Here is a 26,243-nt window from a genome sequence, read left to right as displayed (position 1 = left end):
GGGAGGGAGGGAGGGGGAGGGAGGGAGAGAGAGAGAGAGAACCCAGCTGACAGACCAGTGCAGTACTGAGTGATGGGTTATTTACAATGAGGAGGGAGAATGGGGGAACGGGAAAAGAAAGGAGAGTAAAAAAGAAGGAGCGAGAGAGAGTTAAAAAGTTAGAGAGAGGGAAGAGAGACGGAAAGACAGCATGAGAAAGACAGACGGGATGAAGCAGCTCAACCTTTTCCCCTGAAGACACGGACATGGCGTCCAGCCTCCTGTATCTTTAACCTTTCCATCCATCACGGCCCAGAAGTGCTTAGAGCAAAAACGATCTCCCTCTTCCTGCTCAAATCACACCTGTGATTTATCATCATGTTCAAACCACAGCTGTGTGTGTGTGTGTGTGTGTGTGTGTGAGCACGCGTGTGCGTGTGTGTGTGTGTGTGTGTGAGCATGTGTGTGTGAGCACGCGTGTGCATAAATAAGTGTCTTTGACCGTCTTTTTCTGTGTGTGACGTTAACAGGCAATAAAGCACACTTCTCTGCACTGCCAGGGATATCTAATTTAGGCCTGAATCCTCATACGTGTCAATAACCAGAGGAAAATCAATTTGAGCGTTCGTGCCGGTTCCCCCGCGCGGCGTTACGAGACGCGCTCTAAAATAAGAATACCTGCGAATTAATTAAGAGGGAGCTCGACTGGGATTACAGGCAACGCTCGGAGCGGTTACACGCGGCGTTCACGTACGTGCGAAACATAAACACACGTTTCCTACAGGGAAACGCGAGGCGTGTCGAACGCAGACAGCGGCTAGCGAGCCGCGATACGGGGTAGCGCTGTGTGTCCGTTACACGCAAACGCAGCCGATCGACGGCAGCCAATCACAGGCAGCCAATCACAGGCGCCCGCGCAAACGCACGCGCGGCGCATTAAATATTCACGACCCAATAATCTTGGCCCCGGATCGGAATAATCTCTCCACCGCCGCTCTTGTTTAATGCCGGGCGAAACTCCACGCCGCTCCCCAACAGGTCACCTCGTCGGGGGGGGGGGGCAGTAGCGGCAGTAATTCCCCCACCCCCCCGTCCCCGCCGAGTGGATCTTCCTGCATTAGCAGGAGCAGGTGGAGTGTTGCCGGGGCGATAATGAGACCGGTAACCAGCTCCATCTTTCGCCGTCAAATCAGCACAAAGGAGGGAATCATAATTTCAATTTAAATGCAGAGACCTGAAGCATGCAACACTGTCAGAATTACATCAATTAATCTGAGCGCCGAACAGAGATAACATTTGGGGGGGGGGGGCGCAATGCGCACGGTGAGCGGGCCCAGTACAGGGAATGTTTTAATGCATCACAATTCATTAGGCGGAGGGGGCTTCAGTGGTGGGTGGGGCGCATTTCCCAGTTAGACCGACAAACACACACAAACGTATCGCATGGGTTATCATGGTGGGCAATGCTGCTGACGTTCCTGCATGTACACACACTAACGCACACACACACACACTCTCACACTCACACACAGACACACACTCTCTCACACTCTCTCTCACCAGCATGTCTGTGGCGTGTAGGTAGTGCTTGCTGGACATGCAGGCCTCCAGCTTCTGCGGGACCTGCTTGATGTTCTCGATCTCGTCCAGCAGGTTGAGCACGTGCTTGTGCTCGATGCCCTCGATCCACAGCTTCCTCAGCTCGTCCCTCTTACAGTGGAGCAACATCTTACAGGACAGCAGGTTCTCCTTCACCTGCAGAGAGAGAGAGAGAGAGAGAGAGAGAGAGAGAGAGTTACTCACTCTGGGCCTCTCTCGCCCCACTGACCGCACAGGACAGGCAGTTCTGCTAAACCGCCACATTTAGGAGGACAGACAGAGGGGCAGCAGGAGATACTAGCATTCTTCTTCGAGGAGGCAAGTGGCACATACAAGCTCTCTAGTAAGCGTCAGTACAGTCTGCATTTTGTCATTACTACTGGTTGAAACTCACGGTCGAGTCATTGGTCACGATTCATTTCTTGTCCGTCAGAGTGATGGACAACTTACTTTTTCGGTCAACGCATCCAAAATTCGGTAAATCGCGAGTAACTGTCCGTAAATGGCAGCCTTCAATGAAGACGCTCCATTATCTCTTCAAAATAGGCGCCGTTGCAGAAGTTTAACTGCGTTTGTCGAGAAACGCTGACCCAAGCTCAAGACCAACAATAAGGCATCAGGTTTGTTATCCGTAGATAATTCCGGTTTCATGCCGGCACTGATGGTTCTGGAGAGCATAGACAGGCATGAGCGCTCCTCTCAGGCGTGTGATGTCAGCGGCGGTTTTTCACCACGCCGCAGTCGGCGCGTCGGACTCGCGCGCGCAACCAGCCGGAAGACGCCGCAGTGGGTTGCCAGCTGGCAGGGTCAGGTCGGTCAGCTGACCAGCCTGGCAGCACCTTAACAGGATGAGCCACCCAACAGCCCCTAAGTACAGTTTCAGATTTCATTTTACAGTTACGCTATTCAACTGTCCATTTCATTTGCACCACCTACAAAACATGGCATAATTTTATTTGCAGCAAAGAAAATGGCTGAACACTTGCTGACTGTCTGAAATATCTGAGCAGTTAAAAAAAAAAAAGAAAGAAAAAAAACTGGAGAACTCTATAAAACTGGGTCAAGAAAGTCATTTGTAATTCTGTTTTAATTGGCTTGTACGAATGCCAATCAATACAGGAACACTGCGATTGGAGTGCACATTTTCGACCCGCTCCGTCTGCGCTGGGCATCGCTCTTGGCTCGCACGGACACTTACGTTCAGCGAAACGCCAGTCAGCAGATCATCTCCTCGTCCTGAAGCCTCGTCATCAAGCAAACACGACGTCCCTGCCAGCTACACGGTTCATTTAGCACTTTACGAGCAGCCTAACGGGCGGAACGGCAGGTGCCCCATCGACTGGGGGGGGGGGGGGGGCACTAAAGAACGGCAAGACGCAGATCCCCGTCAACTGAACCCTCCCTGACCCTGCCTGACGCTCCCGCCAACCATACAACCGCCCAGCAGGGCCTCCAGCCACAGTGAGCACCGATCCGATCCCGGACCATGGGGGTCAGCCATGCGCTAGACCAGGGCTGCCCAATCCTGTTCCTGGAGATCTATCGTTCTGTAGGTTTTCACTCCAACCCTAACAAAGCACACCTCATTCAACAGCTAGAGATCTCATTGAGCTGCTAGGAGAATCAGGTAAATTAGGGTTGGAATGAGATCCTACAGGATGGTAGATCTCCAGGAACAGGGTTGGGCAGCCCTGCACTAGAACAAGAAGGCACCTTAACCCAAGCTAGCACTCTAAGTTCTGACTCAACCATGACTATATCTGACTATAATGGCTCTAATAACCGATCAGACAGGACTCTGCTGAAGGTCGCTGGACTGGGTGGAAGGAAAGGAGAAAGGAGAGGAGAGCCTGAGACTGCGTCCAACTGCTGCAGAGCCTGGAGTGCCAGGGGCGACCTTCACGAGACCCAGACGCAGAGTGCGCCCCCTGGAGACCAGGATAATGAACGTGACATTTGGACGGCTCCACATCCTAACCTTTGGCCAAAATGGGAAACTGGTATAAATGAGGCACCGTTTTAAAAAAGCATTTCCCATTTCCCATTTTACACCCACCTCCCACCCCCTAAATGGAAACCCCCGGAATGCGCCTTGAGAATTGCCACCGCCTCCAAGCAACAGTCACTGCTGCTGAAGCCTGTTTGCTCCTTCTGTGCAATCACCCTGTAATGTAGTGTAATGTACTGTAATGTACTGTACTGCAAGATAGTGTAATGTAATATCATACAATAAGCCCTACACCCGACAGGACAAAGTCTTCAGAGTCCTTCTGCTCCAGACTTGATGACTCAGCCCAGGAACCAGTCACCTCTACTGCTCTCCCAGCAAGCACCTTCACCAGCCACCTGTTACCCAGGAGACCAACTTATTCATATCTATAGTTTACAGTTAATTACAGTTTATAGTGATTTAAATCTGAAGCTGTAGCGAGACGTGTGGTGCAGTCCGCAGGCCGGCAGACTCTCAGGTCACATGCGACCCCCCCCCCCCCCATAGCCCCTCCGCACGGCCGGGGGTTTGATCACCCCCCACAGCCCTTTCTACGCCGTGATCCCTCCTCTATCCGCGCGCTCTCCGCTTTCTCCCCGTCTGAATAAAGTGATAAAAGATAAGAAGGGCAGGCAGACTGTCTGCTGTCCCTTAAAGAAAGATAATGTTAAAATTGCATTGTGCAAAGACAGAACATGAGGCGTCCTCAGAAGAATGGCATTTTAAGCGGGCATGAAAACGCATTGCTCCAAAAGAGCTGGAAGCACTTTTTCTATCAAACACCGGGAGACCGTTTTTTTAAAACTCCATCCAAGTTCAACCAAAAAATGTCCAACAAAACTAATGGATCTTTCCAATACTCCAGCAATACTCAGGCTGTGCTATGGCAGGCAGGGTACTCCATCACCAAGTCTAATTTCAAAATGAGTGGGGGAGAGAGAGAAAAGCAGCACTCGGGCGAAAGTGTCAGACGGTTTGTAAATGATGTGAAATTTCCCCTCTCGGATGGAGGATTCTACGCAGGGCGTAGTGGTTGTTTAGCATTTTGAATGCCATTTTTTCCATTCCCTTTTCTTTCTCCGACAAAACATCAATCCCGACGTTCATGCTCAGCTTGCGCTGCAAACCGCGACGCTTATTCACACAGCCTCTCGGGGTAATGCGATCTCGCTCACGCAAGGCCGAAAATGAACTCGCGCCGTCAAGGCGGAACAAAGAGAACAGAGCTGTGTCAAGCACTGTTTTTGCTGCCAAAGAACTCCGCTTCAAAGTAAAGATGACAACATGACCGAGCCAGAAAGTGATGGCAGTGTGCTTCAGAATTACACTTCCCTATGGCCTGTCAGAGGCCTCCTGTACGGCAAGCGTCCCTCAGATGTACTGTGTGATAGGTTAGCGCTACGTCCAGCTGGCTGGCTGTACCAGGACTGTACCAGGACTGTACCAGCCTGCTTTATGCCTCCTCAGGTCGCGAAACACCAAGACTCTGAGCCATCCTCTGGGTGCTGCCTGGTTGTTTGTGAAAAGTGTCATACTGTGGTCTTTGGAGTTAGGTTCTGCTCTGGTAGGTTTGAGCTGAGACGTTTTTACCTTGTTGCAGACGTTTCTGAGGGCACGGACGTAGACGTCCTTGACCTGTCGTTTTAGATTCCGAGGGTGCGGGGCGTAGACGTTCCTCACCTGCTTGATCTTGTTTCGGGAGCTGGTGATGCGCTCGGTGATGCTCTGGTAGGTGCGGATGGCGGTGGTCAGCTCGGTGTAGTGCTGGACGATCTGCTCGTCCAGGGCGCGGTCGCAGTTCTCGTACGCCTCCTCCAGCCGCCCCTTCTCCGTCTCACGGTCGTGGACGTCATCGCTGCTCGACAGGGTCCTGCGGGGCGGGATCGAAGCGCACGCCAAACCTGACCGTGAATTCTACGTTTTCACCCCCTGGCCACAGTGGCTTTTGGATCAGAAATAATCAGCAGTCATGTTCAACACTTCACCAACCACATTACCTTTTAAAACATAACCCAACCCGGTTGGCTACCTGACAAAGTAGAGTAGAAAATATTACCGGCCACAATCAAAATGTTACCAGCATTTGGCTGGTGGCTGGCGTTGTTTTTATACCCTGCCAAAATATGACCAATCATGGCTGCAGATTTACCGTGCATCATTCAGGCAATGGCAGATTCCACTTAAAACTTAATGGACAGTTGGACAGTATGCAAAGGGAGAAGGAAAAATTATATTTTTCAAAAGATGAGACATTCAGTTGCAAATATATGTTCAAAACCCTTTACATTCAAATAGAGCTACAGAGTCAGCTTCAGTTTAGCACCTTGTTCAGTGCAAAAGTTAACTGTCAGATTATTCTTTTGTTATCCACCTCAACTTAATACAATTAACACCTTGTACAACTTGCAAACTAAGAGTACCAACTTCAACATTTTTTAACTTTAACTGGTGAAAAGTTGTCTACTCTAAAATGTGAAAAGCATGATATAATAAATTACAGGTTCTAATGGTTTTTTTTTAGCAAACAATCAGTATCTAAGACAAAGCCGAGCTGAAGAGAAGAGCAGAATGAGATGGTTATATCGCCTGATGATTCACAGAAGGGCGACTGTTCTGACAAGTCAGTAGAAGAGAACTTATTTTTGCACACATTATAATCACAAAGTGAGTCACCAAGAATGCAGACAGCATCAACAGTAGCAACAGCTAGAGTAGAAAAAACTACAAGAACAAGAGAAACACATCCACCAAGGACTGGAGTGCACCCAACGAGGTACCTGGTCACCAGTGTTGACTGTTACCAAGTGAGATTACTCCCCTGAACTCTCAGTTGGAGCAAACATTTCTCCAACATTCATTGTGTCTTTATTAACAGCTACTAGGCCTATATGATGGGCTGATCATACCAACACAATGGCGACACAAAATATTCCAATTTTATAAAATCTTTTGAGACCACGTACAAACATCAATATTATACTTGATGAGGATACCCGAGGTTTTCTTTTTGTTTGTTTCTTTTTTTTTTGGGTGGGGGGGGGGGGTGGTATAACACCATCTCTTCATTTTTTGACGCCAAGCAGAGAATAATGGAACTGCTGTAGCAGGGGGACTACATTCAAGGACCCAGTTTATATCCTCAGAGAATTAACCAATCAGATGGCCAATGACAACACGCACGGGGAGAATCTGCTCTGAGGCTGCAGCTCAGAGCAGGATGTGGAAAGAGAGCAGCAGACGCTGAAATTAACAGCACACATGCAATTTCACGCTACAACACACTGGCGTCCTCAAGGCAAAATAAGACATTACAATTCTGTCAGCAACGAAATACAAACTCTGGGCAAGTAATAAAAAGTTCTTAAAATAGGAGGAACATGGAATGCACGGATCTACTACGAAGTCCTACGATTGTACTTCACTCTTAGAACTCACAAGTGGAAAATAAATTTTTAAAAAATACGAGCTCAGCTTCACATTTAATACCGCGTTTCAGAAATAAAATAGAAACCAGAGTTTCCTCGTTTCAGTTAATTCATGTTCATTACACAAGCCTTTTAGCAAGCTAAGTTAGCAACCAAACTAAAGTGCTTTGCTACTTCGCATTCCGCATTTCAACATGACGGTGACAAATACTGTAGCTAATAACTACCCGGCATTTAGCTAAACTAACTGTAAGTGGATTATGCATCTAGGTGTTGCGTTTCCATTTCATCTTCATTAGTTAGCTAGCTAGCTAGAAATGGGTGTTCCTAGGCAAAAATGCTGGACACAACAGGATGTGATTCTAAATCCGGGCGACAACACAGCGTATTAAACGTAAATAGATAATATGTGGCTCTCTCAAACATCAAGAATGATGCACTTCAATCCTTCCTTAACGACTCGTCCTTCATACCTGATAACGGAGATGAGCAATCCCGAAGGATCCTTGCTTTTACCCACAGCACTTTTGTATCTCCCTGTATCAGCTGCCATTTTTACAGCCGCTGCACCCAAACAGCACGACAACCGACCTTGTGGTTCCGACAGACCAATGAAAAAACAGAAGACTCCCCATCACATGCACACTTCTCTTCCGATAATCACTAGCATGTGCGGTTGAGAAAGCAGCTCGTGCGTTCAGGGATTTGCCCTTGTAAAAGAGCTTTTTTTTTATTAACAAAGAGAAACATCATTCTTTTTGATCGCAATTTACAGTTACTGAAACGCACAATTCAGATGTGTCTTATTATCAAAGGAAGAATTTATACAAACATAAATGTAGAATTTGATATCGTTTTTGGAGCATGAATATAAACATAGAAAACTATTGTACTAAAAATGAAGCTGAACTTTCTGGTAATAAACAGACATTTGGAAGGTTTTGTATAGGCTATATAAACTGATCTACAGTATCAGGTCAGAAGCAGTAAGCAATAGGTGCTCCTCAAAAATACAATTAAATGTGAAAACGCACATCAGCACCTGTCAATATATGAGTGATCTCTTAGACTTAACCAGACCAGAGGTGTCAGACTCCAGTCATGGATGCCAGCATATGCTTTATGGCTTTAGTGTGCGTGAAGTTGCTGGCTGGAGTTCACACACCTCATAAAGTTGCTTTTGTTGAAAGGAAACCACAAAGACAATGCAGCCCTCCAGGACTTGAGTTTGGCTAACTTGATAATATAACTATCATTTGTAATCAATTTTTTCATTTAGGAGTCATAAAATAATAATTACATAATAATAGAACATTACAATAATAAATATAGCCATAGGCAGTAATGTTGGGGACCAAGCACCAAGGGTGAGCCCCAGAGCATTGAGTGACATTTCTGTCTTTATTGTATTTCAGCAAAAAATAATAATAATCAACTAAACTGTGCAACTATTTGGTTGCCTTCATATCACTGTCGTTGGCTGGATTTATAGGTTCAAATATGTGCTAAAATATCTTGATTACCTTTAAGCATCTTTGACTGAGGGGGACATACTTCTCAGGACTGTTGGAGGAAAGCTTTCTGAGGGTTCCTACGAAGTTTTGCACAATTTGGCTTCAAGGAGTGGAAGAAATGTGGTGCATATACGTGAAATAGGATGGCCATAATCATTTTTTCAAAGTTTCAATTTTGCAGGTTGTGCAGCAGTGCCACATAGAGTATCAGTTGTATTGGTGTTATGCATGCTAAACATGCCTGTCAAATTTTGTAAGTTTTGAGCATGGGAATGGGGTGAAAAATTCTGAAGAAGAAGAAGAAGAAAAATCCTAGCAAAAACAATAGGGGTCATACACTCTCTAACTACTGTATACTTTCCCTTCTATTTGTGATTTGCATATTTCCAAATTAAGTGAAATTTGTGTGTGTGTGTGTGTGTGTGTGTGTGTGTGTGTGTGTGTGAAATAAATTCACAGTAGCAGCACTAGAAATATGGAGATGACAAATAGAAAGGAATATGCAGTTACTGTGACACTTGCAGAATAGTCTGATCCCAGCATTATGTTCATACACTGGGGGAAATCTGTTCAAGGATTAGTGTTTGGGCAATGTTGTGTTACAGTAGGTTTTGTGTAGGACAGGGCTCAGCATCCATGGTTTTCTCTGACTAAGGCTTTAGAATGGATGTAGAATTTCATTTACTGTACCAAACGGACACGCACAGGTCACATAGTACACACATACAGTATGTATTCAAATGCCCCCAAACAGAGAGAGAGAGAGAGAGAGAGCGAGAGAGAGAGAGAAGGTGAAGGTGAAGGTGTTCTATTGGGAAGAAGATTCTGAATAGTGAATAGTGCTGTGTTTGGTGGCTGTCATTGTGTAACTGTTGGAAACTCTGTGGTAGAAGACGAAAGATGATGTCAGACACATCGATTAAGGAGGACCGGTCGATCTGGCCATCAGTATGCTGATTGATGTGGCTGCTGACTGCTGAGATAACATTGTCGCGAGCAGCTCTTTGTGTCCACTGTATAGGAGAAACAATCGCAATGTCACAGATGTCAACTTGTTTTCTAACCAAGGGGTGCTTTCCTGGCCCAGGTTTAATTTTGAAGTTCTTATCATTTTCCCCCTGCGGTGATTGTCCCATCCTTGCTGATAATCCACCCCCCTTTTTCAATGACAGAGAACAGAGGTCATATATCAGACAGTAATACAACTGCGCTAGCAATTATTTGTCTGGGTATCAGAATTGATTGAAGTTACTAATCCGTGTGGAGGATATTTTTGGCTTTAATACAGTGGCTGCCAAATGGAATCAGCTGCCTGTGACAACACTTCCATTGCAGTCATTCAAATATGTAAATTTGAAAGCAGTGAGTCCTCCCCTTGTTATTTAATGGATTTCATCCCTGCATGAAGCACATGGATGCTTCCACCTTTAATGATCTGGAGGATGACACGTGCAAGTGGTTTAATCTATGTTGCTCAAAGCCTGAATAAGTCTGTCACATAATTCATTATAATTCCTGTCGCATGTAGTATCAAGAGCAGTCACGGCATATTATATCTCATTATATTTTCTCAAACACCACATCTCCGAATGATCTGGGAAAGACATAATTTCATAGATAAACACCTGATTTGAGTTTTCATTGAATACATACATAATACATTCATACAGATAATTACACTGCATACTTATTTTTCTCAACTGTACAGATTAATTACATGTGGTACCAATGCCAAATGACCAAATTAACAGTGATGTAACAATGTATCCTGTTCTGTGTCTTTTGATCTTGCTATCTCAAGAGAATATGAGCAATTTTGTTGAGACTCATACAGCATATATGCATAGTAAAATTTCTCAATACCGTTCAAACCCCTGCACAAAAATATTTAAATGTATAAAGTTCTATTTTAAATAGACTAAATTAAAATGTTTGTTTAAATGCAATATATATCTCTATATGGGATAGATTAAGCATTGCCTTGATTTATTCAGTGAATCTGGAAGAACACATTGTTATACCCAGTTGATTATGGTATACTTCTTTCACCCCAGCCCCCCCCCCCCTTTTTTTTTCTACATTTCTCCCAGTGTTGTATCCTTAATCATATTTGCTGGAGCATCACACATAGCTGCAAACCTCCCCATTAATTTGGGAGTGCACGTATTAGAAATGTCCCTGCTTATTTTCACTCTACGATGTTTCAGCTGAAAAATCAAAAATCACTGCATTGGAGAACCACACTTCATATTGAGCAGGTGAAGGCAAACTGCTGGAGCCCGTTCGACTTGAGGAATCGCTCTTTAATTACTGTGAGGAGGGCAACGCCTTGCTGATTAAAACCCTCCTATTCTTAGTGACTCCTAGGTCAGTTGCGAAAGCCAACCATAATCTTCGTTGATTATCAAATGTCACAAAGGCAAACTTAAAATTACGTTTAAAAAACAAAAAAACATTTTTTGCTACCCTTAATTAAATTCCACTTAACACACATTTTGTTGCAATACATTTTTTGTAAAAGCTACCATTTATGTTCACTGTGAACATGGTATAAAGCATACCACTCCATGAAAGTAAATGTACAACCCAACATTATTGACCCTCATACATTAAGGATTTGAGAGCTCATCAGGCTTCAACAATCGCTATATATATGATAATCAATAGGATATAGAACAAGCTACTTCTATATAAAAATATGAGGTATGTCATCTGCGGAACAAACCATACAACCCATTGGTAAGCTGTAACCCCAAGCACCACTTTTCAAGTGTTATCTCAATTGGATACTGTTCTTACAGAATGATGACAACTCTCAGTCCTCACAAGCATTGACTGTACTCCTGACCTTCATTCAATACATAACTTAGATCATTATCTCAGCCACTAATAAAGTGTCTTGATCTTTCGTTTTTTTGTGTCTTTCTAGCCGTCCTCTTCTCCTGCTTTCTCTCCTCCTGCTTCATTTCCTGCCAATTACATCATAAGAAATGCTCCAGTCTCCCAATTATTTATTCTCGAGATCAGCCTATATCCACTTCAACCACTATTAACGTCTAATCAGTCCAGCAAATTGCAGGACAGAGGAGAAATAATTACGGTGGACATGTAAGGACGTGCACATGTGATGTTATTTCATTCAACAGAAAAATGTGAAAATGTGATGGCCTTCGTCTCTCTCATCAGTCTAACTAATAATGACCAAAGGATTAATATGATTGCTTTCAGAGATGTATAATTTCTTCACCCAACAAGAATACAGCCTGCAAAAGTACATTGAAATAAAATGCATCTCCTATAATTTCATATGTAAACCCTAATGAGATGTTTTATGATGCAGACAGCTAGTGTAACAATCAATTAGACAATCTGTGCCAATACATGACAGTATGTGTCCCCTCTCAGACATGTTTAGACCATAACATAGTAAGCACACAACTGCAGACTGCCATGCAGAGCGGCCATTATTGACATACATTACTAGATCCATGTACAGCATGCGGTGATGTCACCCTTACCCGCTGTCATTTTCTGTTGTCAGCTCACCAGTTAAAGAGACTATTCACAAATGACATCAAAATGGCTGTTCGCAAGACGTGTGTTGCTAGCTGACTTTTTCTAAGTAATCACGTGGCATCACAGCTTGTTCCATTAATACTCCAAGGCTTTAGTATACAACAGTGATCTCTGAATGTTCTCAAAAGCACTGCTTAATGCTAAAATCCTACATATGTAGGCAAGGAATCTTGAGCAATCTCAACATTACCATCATATACCAAATAATAACTATTTTCACCAGCAGAAACCCCCTCTACAAATGAACACATACGCACAACTGTATTCTACAGGTGTACACGACAACCGTTGCTTTTATTGAGGAAGGTCTGCATCCATCTTCTTAAATTGAAAAAATACAATCTACATTGGCTTTGAAGGCCTTTACACAGAAACCCATACTTCTCACAGAAAGTACACTATCAGAATTCAAAAGAGCTCCAATAGGCCCTCTGTCTCTTTCAAGAGTCTTTCCAACACTTTATAAGGCAAAGATGTAATATTCAAGTGTTTATTCCGGCAGATTATTAAAAGTACAATTGTATTAGGGCTTTTCAGGAGTAAAGACTTGAAGCTGGCCAGAATAAGTAGTTTTGATATAATATCTCTTTACAAATCTGCAGGTCTGGAGCTAAGAGACTCCCCTGGATCAATGTGTCACAAGCTGTTTGTTATGGCTGCTGCTAAAACCTCTGCTTTGTGTCTGTAAAAAAAAAAAAAAAAAACCTATTTTGCAGAGAAGTAGAAAACAGTAATGTGTTTTGTGTTTCTGCTGTGTGTGAGTCAAAGACAGCTGCTTCCCAGCTGTGAGATAATATTTATGCTTCTTTTTTCATCTTCCCTACCTGAGAGTTATTTTCTGCTGGCACAACTTTTCCTGCTGTGAACAGAACAAAAGAAACATGCACATTTGAGAAGCAAAATGTATTCTTCTTCTCTGTACATTATACACTTAACTGAAGTGATTTGGAAGGCTTGGTGTGTCCTGAATGTGTATACATGGGGTCTATTAATATAATTCAAAACCCATGTAGTATTTAAAAATAGATTGTATGTAAGCCTGTGTGTGTGTCCCTCTGTATCTAAAAAAAGATTGTTACAAAATGACTTGATTTTATTTACACCAATCCTCAGTCTTTGAATGACTTTGTCTTGAGTGAGATGACAAAGATTACTGCCAAATTCAACATTGATATATTTTCTTTTTATGCCTTCTAATATTGTATACAAATACTTCAACCTACCTAATATATATATATATATAATATATATATATATATATATATATATATATATATATATATATATTATATATATTGCATTATACATTGTAACAATATATAAGGGAATGGTGCTGGTGTGGAAGCCGCCAGCTTGTTGACAGCGACACACGTACACACGTTATTATTCATAATACAACGTTGGAGGAAATGTCCACAACAGGAAAAGCGGAAACTTATTTTCCGAGAGGCGAGAACAAGAACACCGATCGTTCACGAACAGCTTGTACCATGGCTGTTATTTTTACTACTGCTTCCGTAACAGCTGGTAACTAACCAATAGACCGCAATGTTCCACAGGAATGTTACACAAACCGGCCAATGGGAGCAACGGTTATTTCATAGTTCACAAGTGGGAAGGGCAGGGACCGGTAGTGCTTTTATACTGTGTGCCGAGGCGTGAGGCCTTGGTGATTTGGTGCAGGTGTTCAAACTGTTTATAGTGTGGATTGATTAACATATTACATTTAGCCAGATAGCTTTCGCGTACTTCTGCAAGCATGGGAGGCAGCAACAGCACCCGCCGCGTCTCCTTTGAATCGGACGAGAATGACAACGTTACGATTGTGAAGGGCATTAGGGTGAGTGAGAAGATAGAGTAGACAGATGAAATTATTACTGTTCGGTGTTGTCAACTACACGATCAATACGTTGCATGCATTGGTCTTTGTTTGGTATACTAGCTACTAGTTTGGATCAAACGCTGGCGTCACCCTTTAAGAAATGGCAAGCGTTAGTTTACTACTCCGATACAATACCGCTGGTACTGTCTAGCTAGCATTAGCACATATCTTCTGTCTTGGTGAGCTTGGTTGTTGTCTCCATCGTGGTCACACTTGCTAACTTGCTAGCTAGATAATTGGTATGGGAACCGTAAATACACAGGTTGTAAACGCAAAGCCGTAATAACCTTAATAACTGTTAGCTCGCCTGCCTCAGGAATGAATGAATTTGGTAGCTACCCCATTTCTATTATGTAAGCCAGTAGAGCTAGCTAATACTGCCTGTATATCAAAACAGCCCAGCTTCGTTCATGACTGAAATTGAAACGTGAAAATCTTTTCTCGCGCAGTAATCGTTCTTTCATCGTTGCATCCTGCCCGGGTGTTCCACTGTTGCTCTTACCTGGGTATACACAAACTAGTTCGATAGCCGGCTAAGCATTGTCTGCTGCCAGCTTTTGGGAGCCGCAGCGAGTAGGCGCGTTATGCATATCCTTGAGCAGTGCCTTTCCCTGCTCCTCTGCTCCAAGGTCAACACATTATGGTTGGGGTATTCACCTACTAATCGCTGTTCTTCAAAAACGGCCTGGGCGACCTTGAAGCAGGTGTCCGCGGTCGTTCAAAATCTGCAGTTGTCACCTCCTATAGTTTTTCTCTGATCCTGGATAAATTGATCTGTCAGGGAAGGCATCTTTATTCAGGCTTGGTCACTACGTTTAACTCTGCGACCTGGAACAGTTTTTTGTAGAGCATTTATTTTTCTTGCTGCAAGGTGGAGCGCTGCTGTATGAACCCCGCTCCTTGCGTTGTATACACTCGAGTAGCAGCTAAGTTTAGCTTCTTCTCAGCCCAGTTCATATCAAAGCTGCAGTGAGACTACATGGGATGGTAATGTTTCTTGCTTTGCTCTCTTCCATTGACAGCTGTCAGAGAATGTCATCAATCGTATGAGAGAGGCCCCCTTTGCGCCAGTCCATCCACGATCGCCACCAAGGGTCCCAATGACTCCACTGCCTGTGGAACCTGCTGCCCCCCCTCTGCCATTTCCTCCTATTCTAGAACCTGTAGCCCCCCCTCCTGCTCCCATGAGTGACATCATCTCACCACCTCCACCAAAAATTTTGGAAACAGTAGCCCCCATCCCCACACCTCTCCCAGTGGAACCTGTGGCTCCCCCTCCTTCAGCTCCCCTTGTTGAACCTGTAGCTCCTCCACCTCCACCCCCTGTTGTTGAACCTGTAGCTCCTCCTCCACCCCCTGTTGTCGAACCAGTAGCTCCCCCTCCACCTCCCATTGTCGAACCCCTGGCCCCTCTTCTTGCTCCACTTGTTGAACTTGTGTCCCCCCCTCCGCCTCCACCACCCATGGTAGAACCGGTTGCCCCTCCCCCTCCCGTGGTCGAACCCATAGCGCCCCCTCCTCCACCTCCTGTTGTGGAACCAGTGGCCCCTTTAACGGTCCTTGTTGAGCCTGTGGTCCCTTCTCCCTCACCGAGCCCCGTGGTTGAGCCTGTTGCTCCTTCACCACCTCTTACCTCAGAACCCATTGTTCTCCCTCCTCCCCTTGTCGAAACCGTGGTTCCCCCGCCTCCCCCTGTTGAAACCATCATTGCCCCTCCTCCCCCTGTTGAAACCATCATTGCCCCTCCTCCTCCTGTTGAAATCATTGCCCCTCCTCCCCCTCTTGAAACCATTGCCCCTCCTCCCCCGTTGAAATCATTGCCCCTCCTCCCCCCATTGAAACCATTGCCCCTCCTCCCCCTGTTGAAACCATTGCCCTCCTCCACCTGTTGAAATCATTGCCCCTCCTCCTCCTGTTGAAATCATTGCCCCTCCTCCACCTGTTGAAATCATTGCCCCTCCTCCCCCTGTTGAAACCATTGCCCCTCCTCCACCTGTTGAAATCATTGCTCCTCCCCATGTTGAAACCATTGCCCTTCCCACTGTTGAAATTATTGTCCCTCCCCCTGTTGAAATTATTGCCCCTCCCCCTATTGAAATCATTGCCCCTCCTCCTCCGGTTGACCTGCCTCCACAACCTGCCACAGTTGACATTTTTGCCCCGCCTCCACTTCCACCTGGTGAGTCTCTTTCGCCCTGTCTTGATTAATGTGCAATGGGCCTCAGAAGTCTGACGTAACACAGATTAAAACCTTTACCCATATATGGATTTCTGGATCAAAGGGTACTTTCTCTATGGAGGAAATGAATGGGAGTTTCACTTAACCGTCCCTGTCAGTCTGTGGTTTAAACTGCAGTTTAAAACATTTCTCTCTTAAATTGTACTGGATTCACTGAATTCTGATGCCATTTTCCAACTGATATAATTATTTTGCTAGCAACAAGCTAACACTGCTGCGAATATTATTATTGTTTTAATTACATAGATTTTTTTTAGATTATAAAAAGTGGGTGAAAATTATTCTTTTTTTTCACATACAAAAAACTTCCAAATGTCCAAATAAATTATTTTGAAGGAATTAGGAAAACGTCATTAATTTCTCCCATTGGCCGTCAAATGTTTTGATCCAGAAGTCTGGAAAATGCTAACAAGCCCGAAGAGAATGACGGCATGACTTCTGGGGCCCATGACTTAAACAGAAATGCGCATTCACTCGATAACACTTACTCTGCAACACGTGCTCTCCTAATCAGTTAGTCACACATACCCTTACTGTGTCAAACTCACTCATTCACTCTGGCATGTGTGCATTTGCTGTGATAACACTTGTATTAAATTAAATAAACTAGATTTGTAATGCTGAAGTAGGTGGTGGAAAAACCAGTGGGTCACATGGGAACTGATGTATAGAACAATAACAGATGGTTCTGCTCTTCATAGCCCAAGAAAATTTGCCCTCCCTCCTTGGCTCTTAGAATGGTTAATGTAGCTAAATATATCCTAGCAATCACAGCAGAGGCATTCTATATGCACTGGATAACCACCGCTGTCCCCAGCTATATAGGGCTGCCTACTCCACTGTTGCTATGTCACAAGTGATAATATTCTGTCTGCAACTGTGATGTCACTGCTGCTGTTCTGGTAGTTTTGATACTACCTCACTGCCCCACCCCTCCCCCCTCTAATATAAACATCTGCATTATCAAAAAGTAATATGAATACGGAACGATCAAGTTGTATTTGGGAGCAATGTTGTGTTACAATGTGGCATAGCGGACTTTTGTTTTTAATCTTGTAGTTAATGAATCTCCCAGCATTCATTTGTTTCACTATGCATTATAGAGACTCGTTCAGTAGAGTCAACAGGTCCTCATGGGGGTTGAGATTCTTTAGGCTTTGAAAATCATTTGCTTTCCAACAAAGCAAATAGCATTTTCCACTCAAGGGTAAAGTTTGACTTTTCCTAATGCAGTATGTTTAATACTACTCAAGCTGTTTGGTGCGGTTTAGCATCTGGTATTAAAGGTTACCCAAAAAGGGTTTAAATTTTTTTTTTTTTTAAAGAATTGGCAAATGGCAGGTGTGCTTGCAATCACACTCACTCATAAACACTCGCCTGTTGTAGTCACACACTCACATATTCAGTGCCCTTCTGATCGATATGGACTGCTGCTCTGGGACACCCTTTTTCACGCCCAGGTTATGGAATTCAGAGCGCTCGAAAGCGTCTGACACGGGGCTTTCAGCAGACATTTTAAAAAGTGATCTGGCCAGTCAAACCGCCGCTTCACGAGAACTTATTTTTATTGCTTTGAAACTCTTACTTCCTGTCGCCGTTTTATAATAAATGGCGCAAGCAAAGTATCCGCTTATTGAGATAAGGTGGCAGATTAATCCAGAGGGTTCAATTGAATTGCATATGCCCTTAAAACAGTCTTAAGTTTGTTTGATTGAATCCGGCCCAGAGACTTTGCAATTAACATTTGGAGCTTCAGGCAAGGGAGATGTGGAAGGGGCTGCTCTCACTTTCAAGATAATGGTGAGAAGATGGGGACGTTGTTGCTCGATTGCTGCGGACAGGGAAGGGCACTCATATACATGATTGATTTTTGAAATCGCAAAGATAATGACTAGCTGTGAGCGTGAATGCTGATGTACATATGTTTTTCCACATTAAACGGGAGATGAGTTCTTCCCAACTGTCATTAAGAGTAATTATCCCAACTTTTAGGGCTCCTAGCTTCTGAAGTAGTGTATCATATTTACTGTGCGCTGCCGTGTTTGCATTGTCAACTAGTCAGATAGTACACAAAAAAAAAAGATTCTTTGGTGACCTTTTCCTTCAGTTGACCAATGAATGCTGAGTAAGAGCGGAAAGGGGCGGGCCCTGCGGCTGACGGACACCAGGGCTGGGGACCCCTGGTCTAGCTCCCTCTCACGCTCTAGCCTGGAGTGATTTGGAGTGTTAAGGTTCTGATTGTACTTCCTCCGCCCGGTCTCGTCACCTGCCTCTCAGACAAATGACGTGTGGGACCGGGAGCACAGCGGCGCTAAACGGGTCAGAACCCAGGCTGTCGCGCTGTCAGACCGGGGGCCTGTTAGAAACGGCGTGTCAGATTGCCAGATGACCTTACTTTGCGGCGCTAACTAGAAGGCGGCGGCTTTAAGAAATAACTGCCTTTTACGCAAGGGAAGGTTCATCACTTAAAAACCCAAACGTATTGGCCAGTCAGAGCGCAGTGAAATCTGATTGGAACAGAGTGCCTTTTTTTTTTTTTTTTGCAAAGACTGATGAGTTGGAATGATTGAGGAGAAGCACCTCTTTCCATAACAGCCAGTAGCCTTTCGCTCATTGGAGATTTCAGAAAGCTAATGAGACTTTTTTTTTCTACTTTTGCCTCCCATTTTTGGCAATCTAAGCAATCCGAACTTTGATGAAGACCCTGGGACTTGCCCTTTATTACTCCTCCTACTCTGTCTTCTACACGGAAAAATGTCCAGTGTTAATTCAACTCTAACAGAGTACATACGAGTCGCATATGGATTTGGCACTGATCATGTATTGAGCTGGATGCCAGAGCAGCTCTCCACCTTCCTGCAATGTGCCTCCTTCACTTTAATGGGTCTTTCAGAATGTATATATATATATATATTTTAAAGTGGAGTTTGCAATTGCGTTCTGAGTTTGCGTTCTGTTGCCTTGTCTGCTGATGATTAATATGATCGGGGTATAATTGCAAATGCCGCTAATGGATAAAATTAATTTGCGCTCATAATAAGTTACAAAGTTCATGAATCAGCGCTGTAATTAAGCGGTCCGTTTGGTCTGGGGGCTGACACTGTTGCACGTTCCCGTCTCTCTGGATTTATGTCCTGTTGGAAGCGGAGATTTACCGGCGCCCGGCTTTGTGCCTGTGCATATTTTACCCTTTGCGCTGATAACGGACGCGGTTTTCGCGAAAAGGGCGGCTTCACAACAGATTGTGGAGAGCCCTTTTGAAAGCGACGCATGCACGGAAATATGAATGCCTTTCGGGAATGGGATGAAACCGAGGCTTTCAGAGCTGCCGGATCTAATGGCATTTTGATTGCCAGACCTTCTTGATGATATAACCAGTGCATCTACCGCACTTTACGCCGGGCGCTTTGATATAATGTGGCTTTCGGTTCGACCTTTGATTGGTCCTTGATCTTCCGCCGAGAGATGCTCTTGCGTGTCATTGCATGCATGTTCCGCCTTTGAGACGTACGTGTGTCCATTTGTTAGCTGGGTTGCGTCTGTGACGTCGCTGGAAATCGCTGCCTCTGGACGCTGCCGCCTGCCTCTTCATCTAGGAGTGGAGGAATGCAAATGGTCGCAATAGACTTGATGATTGATAAGAGGGATATTTCCTACAGCTGGATGCAACTTTATATGCATTTCCCATGATTCAGTTTTTTTTTTTGTTGTTGTTGTTTCTTTCTCTCCCCTTTGGTATATACCAATGATGGCATTCTGTGTATCGCACTTGTGAGTCGCCTCTGAAAGTGTTTAGTACCCAATGAGGGGAACCCTTAGACCGTAGACGGCACCGGGGTGGGACCAGCTTTCCTCCGCGTATGCGAGCCCACGTGAGAGCGTTCCCGCCACTGAAATGGCCACTTGAGGTCACAGGCGCCAGAGAGCGGGCGCCAAGCGGGCGGTACGGCGAGCGAGTGGGAGGTTCGCTTTGATTTGACGGCGCGTTCGCGGTTTTCCCATCCATGAAGCGGCGCAATTAGCGAGACTATTAGAAGCATCCAATTAAATGGGCTTGTGGAACGACTGTGTGCTGATCGAAACCACGGTACAGCGACTCTGCAGTGATTAAAACCACGCCTCCGCACTTTCGCAGGGGGGCTACACAGTCGAGTGCTTTCTGTTACCTCTGAATTGCCATTTCTTTTTTCCTGTTGACAACTTTGTCCTGTGGTTTTTGCCAAAGGGTTCTTTCTGAACTTGCATAAAAAAAGCCTTCAATTTGGTTGATTACCTTCATTGGACCAATAGAAGACTGAACAAAACTTAATCGGAGAGAACAAAACGTTAGCTAGTCCTTTTTACTTAAAAAATAAATAAATAAATAAAAATAAAAATTACAAATTATAGTTTGGCACATCCGTTAACAATCTCCATCTTGGTATTCTATTTCAATCCCAAAAATATCTGCATTTCAATCCCAAAAATATCTGCATATTTTAATCCAGTAATGTACAACATTGTATCTGTTTTCCTCTAAATTTGTGGTGTATTTGATTTTTTTAAAAAGAACTGTACTGCTGTCACAGGACTGTAAAAGTGCTTTCTCAGTTCTCTGGCTGTTTTAAAGCTCTGTGAAGCTAGTGGCAGTAAGCCACGATAAAACTTTCAGTTTTAGGCTGTCGGTTTGTATTTGCTGACTTTTTCTGCCAATGTTGAAGTGAGTTCTTGTTGCGCTTTTTTAAGAGATTACAATTCAGACCGCAGCTGATCAGCTGTCGAGTTATATTTACGAAATTTAGAATTCTGAGCATATGCACTTCAAGTCTGACGCGACTTAGAAACTGTGTTTGTAAAACTGTAGATTACCGCTTGTTAAATTAAACCACATCGTACTGTTACAGCCAAAGAAAATGTGTGAGTTGTCAAAACTATTTTGGGGAAAAAAAACATAATTTTTGAATTCACACATTGGTTCAAAGGCAGGAGCAAACTGACACAGTCTGGAGCATACTGCAAATATGTAGGCCTAAATGCTTTATGAAGCTCTGGTAAATTTAAAACAGGAATAGTAAATTGTAAAATGATGTGCTTTGAACATTGCTAAGCTAGTTCCCATGTGTTCCTATAGACTGTGGGGAATTCAATATCTTACTACAACAGAGAAAAGGTTTGTGTGAGGTAAAGCCCTGTCAGGGATACCAATAACCTTCTGGGAATTTTTGGCCAGTATCAGACATTTCCCCTTCAAAGCTTGCACTGTCTGTCCAGGGTTCATTCAGAACTTTTCTGCCGATTTTTATGATGCTGCAAATACCGTCTTTTGACTTTCGATAAGTTGTCCTGCCAGGTAAAAAAAGCAGCACCCCGTTAGTACAGTGGAGGGCATCTCAGGGGAATGCAAGAAATTTTCACAGGTCTGGGAACGAGTGTTGTAAACTGTTATCATTTTGTCATAGGTTAGCTTAAGTTCACAACTTCAGTTCTATCTTGGATGTGAAGAAGCCCCTTTATAAGAGCGTAGAGTTTATCTGCACTTTCTGCATTAAATTCATAAAAGCAGCAAAGATGTTTCTCTCTCTTCATGCAGATTTCTACACTGGAAATGAATGTATTTACAGTGGAGGATATATCTGAAATGGAAAGGCCAAGACATTTTCTATTAAATGGAAAAAGTCAAGCATCTGTGCTGCAAAAACATTAATGAAAATGACATATTGCACATAAACAATTTTATCATACAGTCTGTTCCTCAGAGAATTTTCACTTCAGACTTCAGAGATGATGAAAGTGAAACGCAGCGGCAAGCAGATTGCGTTTTTACTTGAATTGCAATTATGTTTTACTAATTTATCAATAGTCTGCAACTCAAGCATTATGAAGATGTAAATTAGGGTTTGAGCTAATTCATTTCTTTCTAAGATTTTTTTTGATGAGTGAGGCACATCAGTTGTATCATTTGCAGAGGCATTTGAGAATATTCAGACCGACCGTCCAGGATAACTTAATTGTCCCTAAGCTTAATTCTTTTCATTGCTTTGATCTACTTTTCACCTGCTCATGTAGGCTTTAGTAAAGCACTCAGAAAGAGCTCTGGGCAAGTTCAGAGGTCAGGAGAGTGTTGGATGGATTCCCCACATCTTTTGGGCACGGAATTTTGAATTGGGATTTCTGAATGCTCTGAAGAACGTCTGTTTCCTCAGATGGAACGTGGTGCATGTAGGGCCGTTTGACTTCAGCTTCCGCAAAGGCTAATTCTCGACATTCTGAAAACCGAGATGAGGATCTGCGATTCCAGGTTTATCTATTTGCATCAGAAAACGTTCTTCACAGAGAGAACGGAACGCAGCGGTTCGGTCTTTGGTGTCCCCGCTCTCGAGTTAATTTCCCCCGTGCCTTTCCTGGCTGGGTTCTGTCGAGTGCAGCGTTGAAAAGCGAAAAGGTGTGTCTGGGTAAAAAGCCTTCTTCCTGAATGCGGGCTGATGAGAACGTGGCCTCTCGGCTGAGCCAATCACCCGTACGACCGCCTGGCTTCAAAAGGAAGTGCACTTGCATGAGGTTGGAGGGGTTTCTCTCGCCAGCCTGTGAGAGGAGTTCTTAAAAACTCTTTTGGTCATGTAAATAATCAGTGTGAAGACGTTGAGGCGCAGACTTGCTGTCCATCATGCCTCCAGGAGTGATGCGGGGTGCTCTGTCTCACCTTCAGCCACTCTTGTTTAAATGAGTGCTTCTCCAGTGCACACTACACCTGAAGACATAATGGGTGGGGCCCATTGCCTCGGCAACGACACCTTTGATGCGCTATGAATGGGGTGGAGTCTTGTGTCACAAAAATGAAAAATCCAGCAGCAAGCTTCCCATTTCCCCATGGCACTCTGTGTGCAGCAGTTCAGTTTGGGATTGGCAAACCGTGAACCTTCCGTGGTGCTGACTTAAGATTTGCGTTTGTGGGCGAAAAATGCAACAAAAACCATAAGCTACCACTTTTCCATGTGCTCTAATTGGCTACCTTTAATTCACAGGTTATCCTAAACTTTGCAAAAGGGGAAAAAGCAAGCACAACTGGGATTCAGTTGAGACAAAAGATTAGTTTCTCGCTCATTTGCTGTTGTAATTTTTCATTGCAAACAGCACATTGTGATTTATTGTTTTGACAAATGGAAAGATCCCTTCTCTGAATGCTAAGCTGATGTTATTGAATGTGTTGCTGCTCAGTTGGCCTCCAGACAACCGATTGGCGGTGCACAGCAACAATTCTTCAGGGCTGTGACTTGAACATTGAACAACACCGATGGCTCGATTCTCCATTTTTCCGGCCACGTTATTTCCTGTGAAGATTTTTTTTTTTTTTTTGAGAGAGAACGTGCAAATGGGCTCCAATTCAAAGTTGCCTTCCGAGTTCAGCGGTCACAGATCTCATTAAAGAGTCGCTCGGCGATGCCCTGATGCCCGCGGGTCAGGGACCTCAATGCGCTGATTGATTATGCGCGCCCACGAGCCCAGGTATTGGGCGGGACTCTCGACGGCGAGTCCGTCTCTAAATCAGACGGGAGTCGTGCGTGCGCTCCGACTGCTCCGTGGTCAAGGTTGTGCCTCCCACACACCTTCTCCCCGAGGATATAAATATTCATACGCAGAGCCCACGCAACGCAACAGGAAGCGGCCGTCCTGCCCAATCGCCTTGCTTCTGGATCGCCGCGCGGTCCGCCAGAGGAAAACAAGGGAGAGAAAAACACCTTTTAAATGAAATCTCGACAGGAAGATATGGATGCGTTTTAGTCATTTTTTTACAGCCTCGAGTGGTTTGGGGGTGCAGAAAAGGATTGATTCATCTTCCAATTTCTTGTTGAAGGTTAAAAGTTTCTAGGACCTTTTGAGGCGAAAACCCATATGAAAGTACCAATGGTGCGCCCCTCCTCACTGAATTGGCTGCCCCCCCCCATACCGGTTTGGGGGTTGATGAGCGGTTAACCCCGCTCGTCCACTCCCCAAACTCATTTCTCCTGCATCCCCCAGGAGGAAACCAACCCCAGAGATGATGTAATGTGATCTTTTAACATTTGCATGGGGCACCTGTGCGTGACGCTGCCTCGGCCTGTAAACGCATCGTACCGTTATATTCCACGGCCTTTCTGCTCTTCAGCGGGCCGCTGAAGGGGGGGGGGGGAGCGGTGAGGGTGGGGGGGGGTTTATCACCTGTGGGTTTTCTCCCCGACTGAAACATCTGCTAATGGAGGTGCTGCAGAATGTGACGCGTTACGGTGTGGAAGCGCTGTGGAAAGTGCCTCTTTTAGAAGCTCGGTATTGCGAGCCCAGGGGGTCACAACAGCACACTTCTTACGGCTGTGAGCCTTCTCCAGACCGTTTGCTTCGTTCGTCGGCCCGGATTTCGGCCCGAGGCTGGAGTGTCAGTGGCCCACTTGAACGCACGGCCTCCTGGGTGAGCGTCCAGTTGCGTAGCAGCTTGACCTTACCGCTGCCCCCATCGTTGCCGTCGGCCACTGCTCCAATTCAGCCGGGGAAGCACTCGGCCAGCAACTCGAATCTTTTCAATTCCATCGCTGCGATGCTTTTAAAAAAATATATATATATATATGTACTGGCTTTTATACGTTGCTGTGTTGCCGTAGTAATGCAGGCCATAACCATGCGTCTTTCACAAGACGTTTTATGTATCTTTGAGCGCAGGCAGAGAGTTTTCTCTCTCTTTTTTTTTTTCACTCACTGCACCATCTTATTGAACAATCAACAAGCGAAAGTAATATATAAAATCTACCGAATTGCTGTCTGCGGTCGCTGTGTGGATGTTCTTTGATATATACTTGGCTGAATTGGATGTGACAGTTTTTTGTATGGGCTGGTTTTTGTACACCACTCCGTAATGTCGAAAAGTGGGGCCCTGTTGTACATTCTGCCTTCCTGCGAGGGCTTTGACATGAGCATTCTTTCTGCTTGTCTCGGTCTGTCTCTGTCATCCATACCCAATTTTTTCCGTCCTCTTTTCTCCTTCCTCTCTTGTTTTCTTTGCTTCTTCGCTGCCTGTTTTTTCCCCCCCCTTCATCTCTCTTTCTATCCTCTTCCCTTTCCCTTTGTTTCTCTCCTTTCGTCCGCTCCCCCCCCCCCCCCCCCTCAAACGTTGAACCCACTGTCCACAGATGAAAGATTCAGCCGCGTGGGAGAAGTGCTAATGGCTGTGTGTCTCTCTCTCGGTTGGGGGGCCGGTGGGGGGAGAGATGCGATTGATTCGTCCTGCGGCCAGGAATCGTATGCACTGCGTGCTGTTGTTCCGTTTCTTATCGCACACTATCTTTAATTCCCTTTTTTCTTTTTTTTTTTTAATCAAACATCAACGTCCTGAAGAAGACGCATGGAATAGCGCACCCCCGGCATTCCTTACCCAGAATGCCGAGTGATTAATGCGCCGCCGGCCCCCCGTGGTGAAATATACTATCGGCCGGGGCATCGTCGCGGTAACAAGCAGATATCCACGGCCTTGGGCAGTGGCGGTGTTAAATATGGCACTCTGGCCCACGTCATTACTTAAAGGGGCTATTTTTCACGCGCGGGTTTTGCAGGAAGCGGGCCGGTGACGTTTGGAGGGGAAGGTCGAGCCCTCTGATGGTTCTGACCGTGCTCCGGGAAAGGCAGACCTGTGCTCTGAAGCTATGGTGCTGAAAGATAATTAATACTGTGGAGGATGGTGCCGACGTGCTGCGGTGTGCCCATTTTAATAACGGGGCCAGAATGGCATTTTCCCGGTCAGGGACACGTTTCGGGCGCATCTTACTGCAACGTGGGTGTCGGGTATTTAGGTGCAAAGTTTATTTCGCCTCCCAGTCCCGTTGGCAGTGATCCTCCTTCTGGGTCGTCTTTTTCTTGGGTAACTGAAAACCGTAATCGCCATCACACCCTATTGCACCATTATATCGCGCATCCCTCCCCCCCCCAGTTAAAAAAATTGCTAAAAAATTTAATTAAGAACATCCACCATTTTATATTCAGAGAGACTGGATGGATTCCGAGCCGTGGAGGCTGCAGTGACATAGGTTTATTTGCACAC

At 44.9% G+C, this 26,243-nt stretch overlaps 2 protein-coding genes across 20 annotated transcripts in view; one reads left to right on the top strand and one right to left on the bottom strand.

The window, feature by feature from the left end:
• Positions 1 to 7,617, bottom strand: part of exoc4 (exocyst complex component 4) — a 155,445-nt gene extending 147,828 nt beyond the window's left edge. For all 16 annotated transcript variants that reach the window (XR_010331156.1, XR_010331154.1, XR_010331143.1 and 13 more), the window contains exons 1-3: positions 7,467 to 7,617; positions 5,249 to 5,438; positions 1,540 to 1,734 (exon numbers count right to left, since the gene is read on the bottom strand). Coding sequence is in view for 1 of the 16 variants with exons in the window: in XM_064342642.1 (XP_064198712.1) it covers positions 1,540 to 1,734; positions 5,249 to 5,438; positions 7,467 to 7,546 (465 nt within the window). In the remaining 15 variants the exon portion in view is untranslated. The remainder of the gene's footprint in view (positions 1 to 1,539; positions 1,735 to 5,248; positions 5,439 to 7,466) is intronic.
• A 6,082-nt stretch (positions 7,618 to 13,699) lies between these two features.
• The window catches only part of chchd3a (coiled-coil-helix-coiled-coil-helix domain containing 3a), a 79,177-nt gene continuing 66,633 nt past the window's right edge, over positions 13,700 to 26,243 (top strand). Inside the window, exons 1-3 of one of the 4 annotated variants that reach the window (XM_064342637.1) lie at positions 13,700 to 13,923; positions 14,988 to 15,744; positions 15,851 to 16,144. In XM_064342637.1, coding sequence (XP_064198707.1) covers positions 13,843 to 13,923; positions 14,988 to 15,744; positions 15,851 to 16,144 — 1,132 coding nt within the window. In that variant the 5' untranslated portion in view covers positions 13,700 to 13,842. The remainder of the gene's footprint in view (positions 13,924 to 14,987; positions 15,745 to 15,850; positions 16,145 to 26,243) is intronic. The other 3 variants (XM_064342638.1, XM_064342639.1, XM_064342640.1) reach the window with 3 other exon arrangements.

The sequence above is a fragment of the Anguilla rostrata genome, chromosome 7 (assembly GCF_018555375.3).
Source record: "Anguilla rostrata isolate EN2019 chromosome 7, ASM1855537v3, whole genome shotgun sequence".
In the NCBI taxonomy this organism is placed as follows: domain Eukaryota; kingdom Metazoa; phylum Chordata; class Actinopteri; order Anguilliformes; family Anguillidae; genus Anguilla; species Anguilla rostrata.
This window is presented reverse-complemented; position numbering and strand designations above follow the sequence as displayed.